General features: G+C 43.6%; 1 protein-coding gene across 2 annotated transcripts in view; it reads left to right on the plus strand.

Annotated features, from left to right (window-relative positions):
* ahr2 (aryl hydrocarbon receptor 2) overlaps positions 1-15,769 on the plus strand; it is a 53,345-nt gene that overhangs the window by 5,293 nt on the left and 32,283 nt on the right. The window contains exon 2 of one of the 2 annotated variants that reach the window (XM_069722111.1): positions 3,071-3,258. In XM_069722111.1, coding sequence (XP_069578212.1) covers positions 3,071-3,258 — 188 coding nt within the window. Of the gene's footprint in view, positions 1-3,070; positions 3,259-4,224; positions 4,281-15,769 lie in introns of those variants that run through there. The other variant, XM_069722112.1, reaches the window with a different exon arrangement.

A 15,769-nucleotide genomic window follows, 5' to 3' on the forward strand; every position in this document is an offset into this window, starting at 1 on the left:
TTCAGATATGTCGTCTTCTGGAGTATTATTGGAAGCAGATGTCTTATTTACACGGTGGGAGGGGGTGGTGGGCGGCGAGGGGGCGGGGGAGGTCATCAGGGTCCACATTTTACACATTTATGTTCCACTACAGAGCAGACATTGAGCTCACAACCTCTTCCCACAATTACTTTTCCTGCCCCCCCCCCCCCTCGCTGTGTTTTACACTTGACGTCTCACGTCTAGAGTCACAGTACAGTTTAGACTCGAGCTATTCTGCTTTCATATTGTAGTTTAAGAGGTATTTGCCCTTTAATGTTATTTTTGAAGGCTTTAACCTGTGAAATCGGACACTGGCAGATTACATCTGAATTTGATGTATTTCTTCATAAGTTTTAGTTTTACAGTCCATGCCTGGCAGACATGGAAATCCTCTGCCATACTTGTTTGGTTTGTTTCTTACTCTTTATGCAAGTTTTAGCTGCATTTTTGAAAGCAGTTGAAGTCCCTCATTGAAGTTTGGCAACTGACACTGGAGCTATTTACATTTCAGACAGTTTCCTTTTGAGATGTTCAACCAAAGCAGAAGCACAAAGGGACAGAAAATTTGATTTCATCAAATATTTTTGAGGCATATTTAAGATAATTACATACAGCTTTAAAGTTATACTTTCAGCCGATATACACGACACAAACTTCTTGTTGAGGTTCCTGCTTGGTGCATTTCTTTTTTCTGAAGTGGTTTGTGTTGTTTTCTGTAACTTCAAACCAGGATTTTGGAGGTTAAAGGGTCAAACGCCACAGTGCCCAGAAACTATGCAGCCATGCAGGTGCACTCTCACACAGTCAGCTTCACCAGTGGCCTCACCTGACCTGAAATCCCCAGCGGAGTCATCAGCAGGAATATCTGAACCTGATTTAAGTGGAGAACCAGCAGACGTGCAGCTGCTCTGCGTGAGCCCGACCTTTAACTGCGAGGTCACAGGGTGCATTCCCACAACAACCAGGTGCTCTGCTGAAGTGTCTTTGAGCAGGAAGCCTGGAGCCATGAAAGGTGACCAAGACAAATATCTTTTCACTTGCCTTGCTCAAGGGCAGATAGAAGTAGGTTGTCCTCTCAGCTTCATGTTGAATAACTTTACTCTTATTTTAAAAATAATAGCTGGCGGTTTGTCTTTTAGCACGTCTGGGCTGTGGTTGACAAGAGAAGGAGCTGAACAACCACAGAGTATGTTAGTTATCGGTTCACCGATATCTTTTGGGAAGGACGCAAGACGCAGAGTGATCTGGAAACTTGTAGTTGTATGATACTTTAAGTGGAAAGCAGAAGCAAAGACGACTTGTGTCTTGGTTCTAAACTTGTTTCTACTCTGATATCAGTCCTGAACTGAATTGAGTGGAAGTCTGTGGTGGTTTTCTGTGTTGATTTAGACTTTAATTGGAGTTGAACAAATGATTCAAAACCATCTTTACTAATACTCCCTGCAGGTACAAATATTAAAATGGTAATTTTAAGGGGTGAAAAATGCAAAAGAAATATGCACTAAACTGACCCTCTCCCTCCAGCAAAAAGCCGGATAAAAACTAGTAACCCAAAACCAACCAGTGCTTGGTGTAAATGAGACGGATCTCCAAAGTAAATGAGACGCGGTTTGAGGTGCTCCACAGCTTCACACCTTCCCTGGGAAAAAGAAAAGCCCCTCTGTGTGGCGAAGGTCTGGTTTGAGTTACAGACGAGAAGCCACTGGGTTCACCGCCGGTCATCAGGGTTCAGTTACAGATGCAGACCGGCTTTCTGCCGCGGCGCTTCATCTGGTCTGACGGCCTTGACCTGCAGCCAAACGGGGTTTATTTATCTCTTCACACAAGTCTTTATCAAGCCAGTTATTTTGATAACACATGCTGCTGCGCTGAGGCACATACGGAAACTAATATCATTAGACTTAAGCTGCTGATAGCACGGGGCGGGTGACACTGTTAAGTAGACCATCATGTTAGAAAGTGTTCTCCGCTGTCTGGGTGGAAAGTTTGATGAATTTCATGATTGCCCCGAAGTAAAGAATTCACTTACAGCTAAATAAGTAAATAAAATGTGCGAAGGAAATGAAACATCCTCCCTCGTGTTTCTCTGTAAGTCACTCCCATGTAGCAGTTCACCTGTCGCTCAGAGTCCCTGAAGCCAGTGCTTTTCCTGTTTCATGTTTAGTCTAAACAAATGTGACCTTTCAAAAGGTGGAAAGCTCATCTGGAGAGGAAGCTCTCTGTTTCCTGAGACCATCTCAGATCCATCCTGATGCAGATCGTTTGTGATCTGCTGCTGCTGTAAGTCTTGTTTTTACACGTGCTGACAGAGCAGAGACGGGCGCACCGGAGGTAAACAAGTCCTGGAACAGGTGACATCACTCTGCTCACCTGGTTCCCATGGCAACAGTGGATGGAGCAGACTGCCTCTGGAGAGTCCAGGTGGTCCGGGCTTCGTTGTTTTCCACACAGCAGATGTTTCAATGCCCAGCGTTGAAGGAAAACAAGTCAACTTTAGATTGATTACTGTGATTATACAAATGTCATCCTAAGGTTGTGTATCATTTCTGTCACATGTATGTAAACTCACTTTGTATACGTTACTGCTGCTACGTGAATATAAAGACTGATGACGGATTTTTTTGCAGGACTCTGGAAAGTCCTGACAGGCATTCTGGACATTTTGTAAACTAAATGGTTTGAAGGCAAAATGTCACACACACTCATTTATTTTCTGATGCATCCCTCCTGCTGTGTGCTGCAGTCTTACAGCATCACATCTCTTGTGTGTTATCGGTGTGTCATCTCAATTTATCCCAGCTGCTGCTGCACTGACGCACAAACACGTCAGTATACGGTTCACATTTAGCCTCCAGCTTGTTTGTTGTACTCATCATCAGTATCAAACAAACTTTTAACTCTCAGGGGAAACTGACCTTTTTGAAGAGTCAGGAGAGATTTGAAAGTTTATTAGTCCAGAACCAAAATAACCTCCAAAGTGGTGTGATATTACAACGAGTACCCTCCATTGTTGCTGTGTTTTAATGTCTTTATCTCTCTGCATCCGCAGACCCAAACCTCCACCTCCCGATGGCATCAAGTCCAACCCGTCCAAACGCCACCGCGACCGTCTCAACGGTGAGCTGGACAAGCTCACCAGCCTGCTGCCCTTCACCGAGGAGGTCAGGGCTCGGCTGGACAAGCTGTCCGTGCTCCGCCTCAGCGTCGGCTACCTGAAGGTCAAGAGCTTCTTCAACGGTGAGTCACGTCTGACCATCACATTAATGAGGGCTTTCTTATAACCAGCCAAGCACACTGTGACTGAGTGAAAACAATTTACTCTGAGCCTTTTTAGATCAGGTGTATTCTCATGTTGGGGCCTAAACACATCCTGCTGTGCTTCAGTTGAGGGACGCCAGCCTCACCTTGGTCTGTGGCTCTTACCGGAAGTAAATATATATTTGTTTTACTGTCTAGACTGTGATTAAATTCTGTTCACCCATTTTCACTTTGAGTGCAGGAAAGAAATATTGTGTAGCACAAGCAACCATTCAGTTAGAAAGAAATCTGGAGTCAGCACCAAAGGCAGTATAACAAATACTGTATTTTTGGCAGTTGTTGGGTAAACTAAATACATTGAATAGTGTAGAAGTGGAATAAAAGCTTTCTCAGCAACATCTGGACCTCTGAAACAAGGTTTTCATGGTTAAGAAGCATTCCAGCCTTTAACTGTAGATCTTTAAAACCATTACATACTTGAAAAAGAAGTAAAGTCAGCCCTCAGGATAGCGGTGGGAGGGTTTGTTTTTTAAGAGCGAAATGGAAGAGGAACGATGCTCTCTAACCTCTTTGAAAAGACAAATCTCTCCTCTGAGGCTCTGTAGATTATTTATAATAAAGTGAATTCTGCCTTTCTGTCAACATGGCGCGTAGTTGAAAGATCAGCAAGGTTATTTGAGTTTCCAGCGAGCTTCCTCACTTTGTTCTGCTGCCTCTTGTGGAAATAGCAGCGATTAGATCCAGACTGCCTGAAAGACAAGGCTCCTATTTACAGTAAATGCTGGGTAGGGGTGTGGTAGTCACCAGCTGAGAGGCTATATCAGTGCAGGACTGTGAAATTTGGCCCTTCTGGCTCACCGCATATTTGGACCGGTCCTCCTTGGCAACAGGAGGTGAGAAGTGGAGCGAGAAGAGGCGCGCATGTCTCTGTAAATGTTGTCAAGGAGATGAGATGTCCACAGTCTGCGTATTACTGTACACCTGTTCTGTGGACTAAAATGGTAATATAATCCTTTATGCTCGGTACAGTGCAGCATGGGAACAACAGCAGTGTGCATGTTTGTGCATGTTTGTACGAAAGAATCTTTGGGATTTGGATTGATTCTGGTAGAAAAAGAGACATTTTAAAGACCCTACGAAAGTTTTTATACTTATGTATCAGATTGTATTTTTAGCTAAATTGCAAAGGGAATTCTGAAGAGGTATTTCCCGCTCTGTTGGATAATAAAGTTTGAGTATCTCGTCAGTTCAGGGAATTCTGCATCAGCTGCAATTTACACAAACAATAAATTCTCCCTGAACGAATCGGTTAAGAAGGCATTCGGAGCCCCGATCAGAAACGTCTGGTGAGGTGATATATCGCCCAACACTAGAATAATAAAACTGCTGCAGTGTTCATTTTATTGGCTTGAAAATGAGGCCATCATTGCTGGAATCAATGGGAGTTTTTGTTCAGGCTGCAAATTGAGCCAGAAATCTCTACCGCTGGCGGGTGATCAATGACTCATTGGCATTGACTAACTGCCCTATCAGCCCCCTGCAGACATCTTATGGTCTATTTGTGATCTGAGACAGTAAAAAAAAAAAACAACCAAAAACCGGACTCACTGCCAGCTTTAGTGTTTCTGTGTCTGCAGAAAGTATGTTTGCAATCGTTTTCATCACAAGAGGAGATTTTCAGTCCTCTGTTTTCCAACAGCCTCAAACTGTTGCCAAAGGAAACAGACAGATGAGCCTGTTGCTCCGGATTCATCAATTATTTGGCTGCGCCGGTCACTTAGTGTCGGCGCAACAAATGCAGCGCCGAGGGTCTGGTTACTTTCAAACTACAGTGTCACTGTGGGGAAAGATTGTGGCTCCAGCAGCTTCTCTCAGTGCTCTTATTTTGAAAGGTCAGAAAGTTTGGATTCAGATTTATGGATTCAGATAAACTTAAATTGACATGTTAAGTAGTAGGTAGAAGTCTTTTCTTAATTCTTGCTAGTTAGCATAGATTTATCACGAAGTTGACAGACTGTATTTATTGATCGGTTTCTTGCTTGTAAGCAGCATATTGGAACAACTAATGTACACCATGTAGTAGACAGAGAGCAGAGATTTCATAATAGCTCCATACTTCTTACCCCGCCTCCACCCATTTCTTGGCCACTGATCCATCACCCTCCCACTGAGCCCCGCCCGTTTCCTGTGGCGGCCCCTGCAGCACCCCGGGGGCCCCTCTTTTCCTTCAACTGTTCGGCCTTTTCCTCCTCGGCTCCTACGTCTGAAGTTCATAGCTCCTCCGACCTCGCCGCCCCCCCCCCCCCACCTCAAACAAACGCCGCGGGAATCCGGTTTGTTGTTACAGCGGGGAGGCCTGTTTGCACGGCAGACCTGCACCAGGACAACTCGGCGCTTTATGGATTCATAAACCTCTGCAACACACACACACACACACACACACACACACACACACACACACACACACACACACACACACACACACACACACACACACACACACACACACACACACACACACACACACACACACACTGAAAGATCCCCAATTTTACCTCATTTCTGCTCCTTCAAAGCTCCCTTTGAAAGCTGCATACATTCATTTGAAGTGCATTGTGGTGCATGCGATTAGCCACATTTGAGGCTTTTCTTCAGTATTAAAAAGTGCTCATTATGTTGCTTTTGAGGTTTTACTTTTTCATGATGTAATGACAGGTTTGTTGTCCACCTTCAGATGAATCCAGATGGCAATATGGACTCTGTCTTCCTCACTTGTCCCTGCACTTATCCCTCAGTCGGTCCTGATTATCATTCGTAGCTTTTGTCTGCAGCGGGTTCTGCTTGTGAGGAAATGTAATCCGGCCATATGATGGATGGTCTGTTGAAACAGAATGTTTGGGTGAGACGGTGAATGTGCTGGCATGGTTTCTAACTTAATAATAATAATAATGATAATTATCTGTTTATTATCTTTCTCTCTCTGTCTCTTGGTTTCATTGCCCCCCTTTAAGTTGTAATGATAATCCATTATTTGCATAAAACATTGCACATAAAATCACTAGGGCGGCACGGTGGTGCAGTGGTTAGCACCGTCACCTCACAGCAAAAAAGGTTCTGGGTTGGAATCCGGTCCTGGGCCTTTCTGTGCGGAGTTTGCATGTTCTCCCTGTGCTTGCGTGGGTTCTCTCCGGGTTCTCCGGCTTCCTCCCATCATCCAAAAACATGCACCTCAGGTCAGGTTACCTGGCGCCGCGCTAGTGGCAGCCTGCTGCAGCAGCTCCCCCCTGAGAGCCCCCCCTGAGAGCCCCCCTGCTGTAGTGAAGACATTTCCCCTCGGGGATTAATAAAGTGTATAAAATCCACAAAAAAAATCAAAAACTTTAGCAGTCAAATAAATGCAGGCATCAAAGTCAGGACATTATTAAAAGTGGACAAGATAAAAGCATGCAGACGCAGGGTAAATATAATAGTGAAAATAATAAAACAAAAGCCATCAAGCGGCAAAAAGCGAGCCCATAAAATTGAGTTTACAAGGTGATTTTTAAAAGGACCTGATACATTACAGCTGCTCGAGGCAAGATTTTTATGTTAACTTGAAGTTTCCTATAACTTACATGCCGATTTATTTCCTCTTTCACCTTATTAATTTGAAGCGATGTGGTTGCTGGTGTGAAGTTTGCTTCACGCAGTATGTAGCTTGTCCAAACTGGAGAGTCAAACTGATGCAATATGTGTTAATACATGTAGTAATAAATGAGGCAGAATTATGTAGCATGGATTGCAACAACAAGCCAATTTCAACATAAGACGCGACGTTAAGACATTAAAAGGTTTTCAATCCTGTTAGAGATTTTCCAAAGTGTTCAACCTTATATTTAATCAGTTTTTCCTTCATCTAATAACAGTTTGGGTTTTAGAAATTGTTTCAATACAATATTTTACGTCTTTTAGATAACTAGTTAATTAAGCACGTCAGAAAGTATTTAAAAGTGCCCATCTCACTTTCAGGTTGCTTGACTGATCTGACAAGCACTTAAAAATCTACAAATATTTAGTTTATAGTCGCATAAAATAAAGAAAAGCAACAAATAATCATATTTAAGAGGCTGGCTGGAAACACAATTTGGTACATTTTGACCTGTTAATTAAATGATAAAACAGTTATTTTTCTGGAGAACCTGTTTGTAGTAGAAGCCAATTTTTTGTCAAAAACACATGATTTGTTGACCTAAAATGAATAAGCTTCATCTGAACTGTTTTGTAGAGCTTCTTAAAAGAAAGCGGGAAAGATTATATAAAATCCTGCCCAGGACAGGGCAGGAAGTGGCTTTGATATTCTTAGCTCTTGAGCTCAACTTGGCATCTGGCAAAATAAACATATTTTCCATGCAGACGTAGTTTATGTCTTTCCTAACAATGCTCTGAAAACTGAACGTAAAAGAGGGTTTCTGAGAAAGAAGCCTCTGTATCTTCACCCCTTTCCCCAGACATGAAGATCTCCTTTGTTTGCTGCTCGGTGAGGCGGTCCACAGGCTGCTGTGTGTGGCCTCTGTGCAGGCCAGACACTGATGGCAGCAGGAGTCTCTCAATTAGATTACTCCTCAGGAGGAATTCGGACGAACCACAAGACCTCCAAGGCTGAGAAAGCTCGGTGTTTGCCAACAACGACATACCTCCTCCACTGTCATTTCAACACAGGCCAACATCATAACTGCCACGATGAATAAAGTATATACACAGCCGGAGCTCCAGAGTCCAATAAGGTCTCCAAATTGATGAATGGACACCTGGCAAAGTAACCGAACTTGTATTCGAAGACGGTACCGCTGTGATTTAGTGACTAACCGGGAAACAAAATGTCAAAAACAGCAGGGCCATTGTGATGAAAATGTTGACAAGTTTATCGTTTTCTGAAATCAAAGTCCTGCAGCAAAAACATTCATTCAATATTAATCACACAAGTAATGCATTCACTGTGTTGAAGCTGCATGGAGACGGTCGTCTCTGCAAACTGGCGAGTTTTTCAACACTTCACATTTTGAAGTTTGATCTTCTTATCATTTAAAGAAAATAATATGGAGTTTGAAGACAATTGAGGACATTGGTGGATGTCAAAATGACAAATGTACAACTCATAAGTCAACATTATTCTTTGATTTTAGTGACTTATAATGAGCTGTTGATTTTGAAAACAACATTTTAGCTAACGTTTTGGTAACTTTTAATCCCTGAAAGTCCACTGATCCTAAACTGTGCTTTTTTCAATAACTTACATTTTTATTGGTCAGTAGATAAACAAGACCAGACGTTTAATGACAAATTTGTCCGAAAGAAAGTCAAATATTTGTTTTACATCTCTCTTCGTTGCATCATTTGACATTCAAACCAAAGACGAGACGCGTTTATCTGCTAAAATAAACGTGCTAAAACACTGGTGGTGAGTCTTCTCAGTGGGATTGTGGCGTTACCAAACACACACCAGACAGACAGAGTCCATCTACTAGTGAATTTCCCAGCATGCCTCTGGGTGAACAAAGATGACCCGTGAGTGTAAAGGCTCAAGGGAAGGCCAGTCCGGCTCATCACTCCAGCAGGATGTGGCTGAGAAAGGAACGCTCTGTGTCCGTCCTCTCGTCCTCGTCTTTCCCCGAAGACCGAGCCGCGGGACGGGGACGACAGGCTGCTGGGAAACACCCGGGGGTTCGATCCCATTTCCAATGTTCACAACACTGGCATTGTTCTGCAGTGTGAAGACTTTCTGAACCAGACCTCCCTCATGTTCAGACACGGCTCTGCTTTCATCCTCAGCGTCTGGCTGTCTTGTCTGTCTTTGATTCTTTTCTTTTTTTTGTGCCTCCATCTGATTGTTAACTTGCATCATCTCAGAAATGCTCTGAATATTTTTCTGTTCTTCATGTATGGAACCATACAGCACCCAACTGTCGGCCTCTGGCTTTTAAGGTCAAGGTGAACACACACTTGTTTAATGTGTTTATTCATATATTATAAAGGTACATATACAAAACCCAGGAATGGATTACTGACCAAGCAAACTGGGCACAGGCCAAAGGGCCCAATGGGTCAGACTATGTTTGAAGGGACTCATCGTACAGCAAAGCGACCTACAAAATCTGGCATCAAATAAAAATGGTGAAGGAAACTCAAAATCACCAGGAAACGCAAAACAACCAAAAAGAGATAAAGGAAGAAAAAGATGCAAAAACGACCACGACATGATACAAAATCACAAAAATGCACAAATTAAAGTGACCGTGACACTCGGCAAACTGACCACTAAGAGTGAAGGTGTGTTTTAAAGTGACACCGGAGACGAGACCGCTTTCTTTTCTCACCTTGTTCACTTTGTCTTTTGTATCATTTATGTGGGAGGACCTGTTTACTTGGCTGACGGTGTACAAAGACGGTGTTACCACACCTGAGGGGGTGGGTGGGGTGGGGTGACGGCAGGGAAAGTGAAGGATGATGTATTTTACAATAAATGAGAAAACAGCCACCACACTGCCTGCACTTGCACATCAAAATAGAACAGATGCTTTGTGTTAAGAGGCAACTGTTGAGACAAAGAAGTCTATTAGAGATCCGTGTTTTCTTTTCGTGTGCATCAGTTAAGTGTTCGCCCACAAAATAGTTGCTTTGGATGAAGATCCTCCGTGTCTCTTGAAATACGGCGCAATGAATTTGAGGTTGTGACATTTTTTCCCGGCGTGGATGCGTTTGGTTTTTGGGGTGAAGTCTTCGTTGTCCTGTCGATGAGGCCGCAGCAGAGCAGATTTCTGGCTGTGGAGACTCATAATTTGTGGTTTTCGAATAGCTCGGCTGAACTTCCCTCCTTTCGCTGGGGCCTTGGAAACACACACACACACAAATACTGTACTTTTATGAACACACACTTGCTTTTTTTTCTCACAGCATGCACCCCCCCCGCCCCCTTCGTCCTCCATGCGTTTTCCAGATGTGTTTCTAGTGGACAGATGCAGGCCTCAGGCAGCTTGAATCTGCTGGGAGCACCGAACTTCCTCTTTATGACCTGCGACATGTGTCATGGTCGAGGCTGGTGCAATGATCTTCTCGTCGATGAGGCCGCAGCTGACAGTTCACTCTTGACTGTTTTATGTGATCAAAAGCTCTGCGACTTAAACTAGTACAAGTATCTCTGCAGCTGCACTCTGTAAGTGAAGCAGTGTTTTCAGGTTAACGTAGAGGTTCTGAACATCCTGTCCCTTCTTCCCACTTCTGCTTTTTCCTACTCTTTGAGTGACAGGCTGACAGGAGGTGTCAACAGACACAAACTGGTGTTGACGTTCACTGTTGTGGTTGTTGCTGAGCTTTCACACACAGTGACAAAGTACAAAGACGTGTAAAACAACCAAAACAAACCCCCAACATATCAGCAGCACGGCTCCAGAACACAAGCTGCAGAGTCCTGCTGCAGATTCACTGTTTAGCAGGACTCCCGCGCCGGGTAACCGCTGTCAGGAAACAGATGCCTGGTTTAACGGTGTTTGGTGGGACCTGCCTGTGTCCCGGGGCGAAACGAGGCGAACTGAAGTGCTCCTGCACAACTAAATTAAAGCAAGTATTTTGGTGAGGGGAAGTTTGGATTCGTGCTGTTTATAGAACTCCTGGAATATTTAGGACTTTTACAGATCAGATCAGATCAGGGGTCAGAGGTGTAATTTCCCTGCTGGTAAACATGCGTACAGTTTGGAAAGTTATTAAAGAAACTCTGATTCTGGACACTTGCCACGACTGTGAAGGCTGTTTTTACTGCGTCTGATTCTCATAAATTAATGAAAACAAGTTCATTTTGTCAGAGAAACAGTTGTTGAACATTCAGCATTGAACTTGTAAACTCTCAGTTTTACATCTTTGTATTCGACATGAAAAAGTCGAATCTTTTGAGTTTAGACTGCAGATATTTGGTAGACTAAATGATTGTTTGAAAAAAGCATCAACATCCTCATCAATAATAACGTAATGGTTGGTTGCAGCTTTAGAGCTTTTGAGATGCAGATTCTCAGATATTTGTATTGTTTTCAATCAGGACTTGTTTTCACAGTTCTCTTTCTTTCTTTTTGTTTTTGTTGGTTGGTTGAGGAACTCAGTCTGGTCATTGTTCAATGAAGAGGAAGAGGATTAAGAAAAGAGAGAAAGAGAAAGAACTGGTTTTTGTCGGCACATCAATATTTGTATTGGCAGGAGAGACAAAGTCCAACGCAGAGACATTTAAAACACTGCAGCAAACCGGTTCTGTCAACCCAGAATAAAGCACATAAACCGAGGAGGGAGGGGACATGAAGGAGTTTCTTGGTCCATAGTTTTGCCACTCCGGTGGTTGATATTAGTGGTTTTATGGTTGTCTTAGTTTGGGAATGTTGTGGACTGACTCCTGGAATAAGTCTGAGAAAGGTCTCGGAAAACGTCCTGTGATGTCTGTGATAGCATCGAAACCAGCAGACCCTCTGCTCGGAGCATCGCAGTCAAAACAGTGCAGTCATGTAGAAACCTGCCCAGGCATCTGGGGAAGACCACAGTGTGTGTGTGTGTGCGTGCGTGTGTGTGTGTGTATGTGTGCGTGTGTGCGTGTGCGTGTGTGCGCGTGTGTGTGTGTGTGTGCAGCAGACTCGATGTAGAAATCATGCAGCCGTTCAGTCGTACGCAGCGCCGCTTCTGTGTTTCACTTCTGTACTTAAGCTGCTTTACAACTCCCACACAAAGAGCACTCAGCTGCTGTGGTTCCCAATCTTGGGTCCGGACCCTACACGGGGACATGAAACTGTTTTATTTAGAGCTGCCTCAGACCTCCTTCAGAACTAAAAGCTATTAAAAGAAACCATTCATAGTGACACATGCACCGCTTGTTTATAAAGGGTCAAAGCTGGGGAAGCAGTGGTTTACTGTATAATGTCAGCAGGATTGAACTGAGCCCATAATGATGTGTTAGATGACCTGCTGTAATACTATAAGTGACAGCGCATTGAATAGAAAGTAAACCATTTTCAGCTGATAAATATAAGTAAACATAATTTGTCAGCTGTAAACTTTTTGTCCACGATTGTAGGATGCAACTTTATCATCAGATATTTCTGCTGTAATCACCCTGAAGTGTTCTCCGTCTGCATGTCTTGCTTCTTTGCTGATCACTTCCTGTTAGAGGAGGTCGGATTTGAACAAAAGCAGGTCAGGTTGTAGTCTAGATACCAAGTCAGTCGCTGTCATCTGGTCAGTGAAATAAATAAATAACAGGACAAATGTGTCGACAAGAAGAATAGAAGTAGGTCAACAGTGGCGACAGCTGTATGTTCCCTCAAACTGTATTCACATCCTACACAGTCCTGATCTCTGTGGCAAAGCGCCAGACATCACAAATCAATCGCACATGTACGCCTCCCTCCATCACTGTATCGTACAATCCTATCGGTGACCTCATCTCACGCTTTGTTTTCGTGCCACGGTGTTGTTTCTGTGCCGAGCTTTATTCCTCATGCGGAGAACAATCATAAAGCTGGCAAACCATAAAACGACCCCGTCTCTTTTATCTGTCCGCTCGCCAGCACTGACTAAATATTAAGTCAGTGTTTTACCCAGAATTCTCAGCTCCAAACACGCCGTGTGTTCTCGTGTCTGACACCTGACAGGTCTGCTTTTTAATTACTGCGGAGAGATCGTAGAGGAGCAGTAACCTGCTGTATTTCTGTCTCTTGTTCGAGGTGAGATGTTGCTGCTGAGCTTGGTCCAGATTTTTTATCTCCTCTATGCAAATCAGTGTTTTGCATCGCCGTCTTGCTCAACTGTCCTCGCACAAACGCAGAGTGATTAAAAATGTGTTTTACATGAGAAGAAATGGTCAACACACCCTCAGTCAGAGGAGGAGCTGCCAAGCTGACTCTCTTTGCTGCGTTAAACACTTAAATCTGACATTTTGGTCATTAATGAGGCGCTGAAGCTCGATGAACTTCCTTTGAAATGTGGTTAAAGTTTGAAAATGCTATTTAAGCTGCTTAAAAAGGACCATATTGCTCCTTTCTGCCGCTTTGGAGGACAAATCTTTAGCTGATGTGTGCAAACGCTGAACAGAGGTCACATCAGAGCATTGTTTCTAACTATTTACTTGTGTAGCACAGACAGTTTTCAGTTGTTATTGAAAGCAACAAACCCCAAACCACAGAGCACCTTTCACCCTAAACCCAGTCGAGGCTTTCTATCCTCTCTGTCACACAACAGGACTTTTTGCTCACAGGGGCATAAATACAGCTTCACAGAAAACATATAGGCGTCAAAATGAAAAAGAAACTGAGGAAATGAGAAGAACATAAAGCTTCCGGAGAAGCAGAAGAGGATGATTTATGGTGCAGATTATAAAACTGAAGAAAATGAAAATCAGCGTGAGGCTGATCAGTTCAGACGGAGCCGAGCTTCGGCCCGGCATGCAGCCTCATCTCAACGCAGAGCTCCACGTGCTTGTCAGCTAATCGGGGGAAACCTGTAAAACACGTTGACTAATCTCTCCTCTGTGTCTTACAGGAAGTAATGTTTGTCAGAGGAAGTTGGGGCGGGAGGAAGCACCTGGGGCGAAGTCGCGGTAGAGAGAAAGGTGTCTGCTAACCTCTGATCTAGCCACAGCTGGGGCCAGATTGGGCCAGATGAACTCAAACAGGGCAAGGAGTCACCAAAAAGACAGGCGTTGGTTTTTGTTGCACTTCTGCTGAGCATACAATCGAGTCTGAGTGCGGATTTGATAAAAAACAGAGATCAGAGATCAGGCAGACGTTGCCAGAACGCTGTCAAGACACCAAAGTGCACATTTAGGATGAGCTCCTTAAAGCCGAGAGCCTGTAGGATTTCACTTCAATCAAAGACGACAGCAGCTGATTTCAATCTTCGCCGCAGCTTCGGCACGAGAGTGGCAGCTCATTAATAAAACGAGCTGCTGTGGTGATCCGCTGCAGCGAAAACCAGCTCACTCTCGGCCAGCTGCTGCACACCAGTGCCCGTCCCCGACGCACGGAGCAGTCGCTTTCAATCAAACGGTCACTGACGTTTTGGGATTTGAATATGTTGTTTTCTGCTGCAGTTTGCAGAGAACAAAGTGAAAATTGTGAGCAGGAAGGGACTTTTTGTTTGCCTCGTATGAGGTACAGATACGATGTGAAAGCTTTAAAAAGTTTCTGTAAAAACACAGCAGAAGTCGGTGACTTTACTTTAAAAAAATACTCCATTACAAATAAAAGCTGCATGAAGCTAATATTTGTAATCAATGCAGAGAAATAACTCCTGTAACTGATTTACTTTTATGAAGTTAAAGTTAATAATTGAATCTCCTGCTCGTTTTAGCTTTACTTTTATGTGCTGTTCGGTTGTTTATTGCATAAGAAATGTATTTTACAAGCTCTTCATATGTTTTGCGTCTGACATGAAGACCGACTCCTCCAATGTGATATATTTTTATGACAAATATCATCAACCTTCTCGGAAAAACAGCTCATGCATGAAGACATATTTAAGTAGGAAGTCAACTGCTGACTAAACTGGTGACTAATTGTAAACCTGCCCGATCAATCCGAACACGGCTGTTGTGTAAAACCCCCCAAAAAGAGAAGTTTGAGTTCCTAGACAACTTTTTATTAGCTGTTGTTTCCTCCAGCTGTTTATTACGTTGGTTTTAATATAAAACTGAAAGCTTGAAACAGTAAACAACTCCTCTCTCGCAGATTCAGAGTTTTTACAAGAGGCGAATCGCTGCTGGTCGAACACGAGGCTGAAGTGAGTTTCCGACCTGATCAGAACGGCAGCGCTTCGTTCACAATTCTGCTAAAACAGGAATTCATTTCACGTCTGTGACCGGGACACAAACTCTGGTGTCCTGCATGGAAGTGCAGGGCGCTACACACCCATCCTTCATCCTTCATCCTGACCTCTACTCCCACACTTTGTTTTAACTTGTCCGTTAGTACACTGTCTGTATCTGTGCAACCAAGTCGCGCCGTGTTCCTCCTTGTTGGCTTCCGCACAAAAAGATGAATAGAAATGGAAAAAACTCGTATGTTTTCCCATCTAAGACCTCTCTTAATGTAGAAGTCTACTCCTAGTTCACTTGTTAGTATTTGGTGAATCATCATTGCTGAGAAATCTGGTGAATATCAGCGGGTTTGGAGGAATGAAACTCAGTTCAGGTGCCTCCAGATGGGGAGGAACAACTTTTCTTTTTGTGATACATCGCAGACGTTTCCAGACTCAGGATACAGTCACTGAGCAGCCATGATATAATTTTCCTCAGAGGAACAAGCTGCTTCCTGCCTTCTCTTCCCTTCTATCGACCCAAACGTGTCGGTCAAAGTTAGCCTCTCCTCTCATTAGATGATCTGCGAGCTGCAGATGGATGTATCTTATATAACGAGAAGCTCCAGCCCGGTGGTCTGATCAGAGACATCTTCCAGCGATGACGAGAGTTCACCTAATAACAGTTCCT

The sequence above is a fragment of the Brachyistius frenatus genome, unplaced genomic scaffold, assembly GCF_029030835.1.
Source record: "Brachyistius frenatus isolate BFR_SWC_R1_liver_20210118 unplaced genomic scaffold, ASM2903083v1 Contig_282, whole genome shotgun sequence".
In the NCBI taxonomy this organism is placed as follows: domain Eukaryota; kingdom Metazoa; phylum Chordata; class Actinopteri; family Embiotocidae; genus Brachyistius; species Brachyistius frenatus.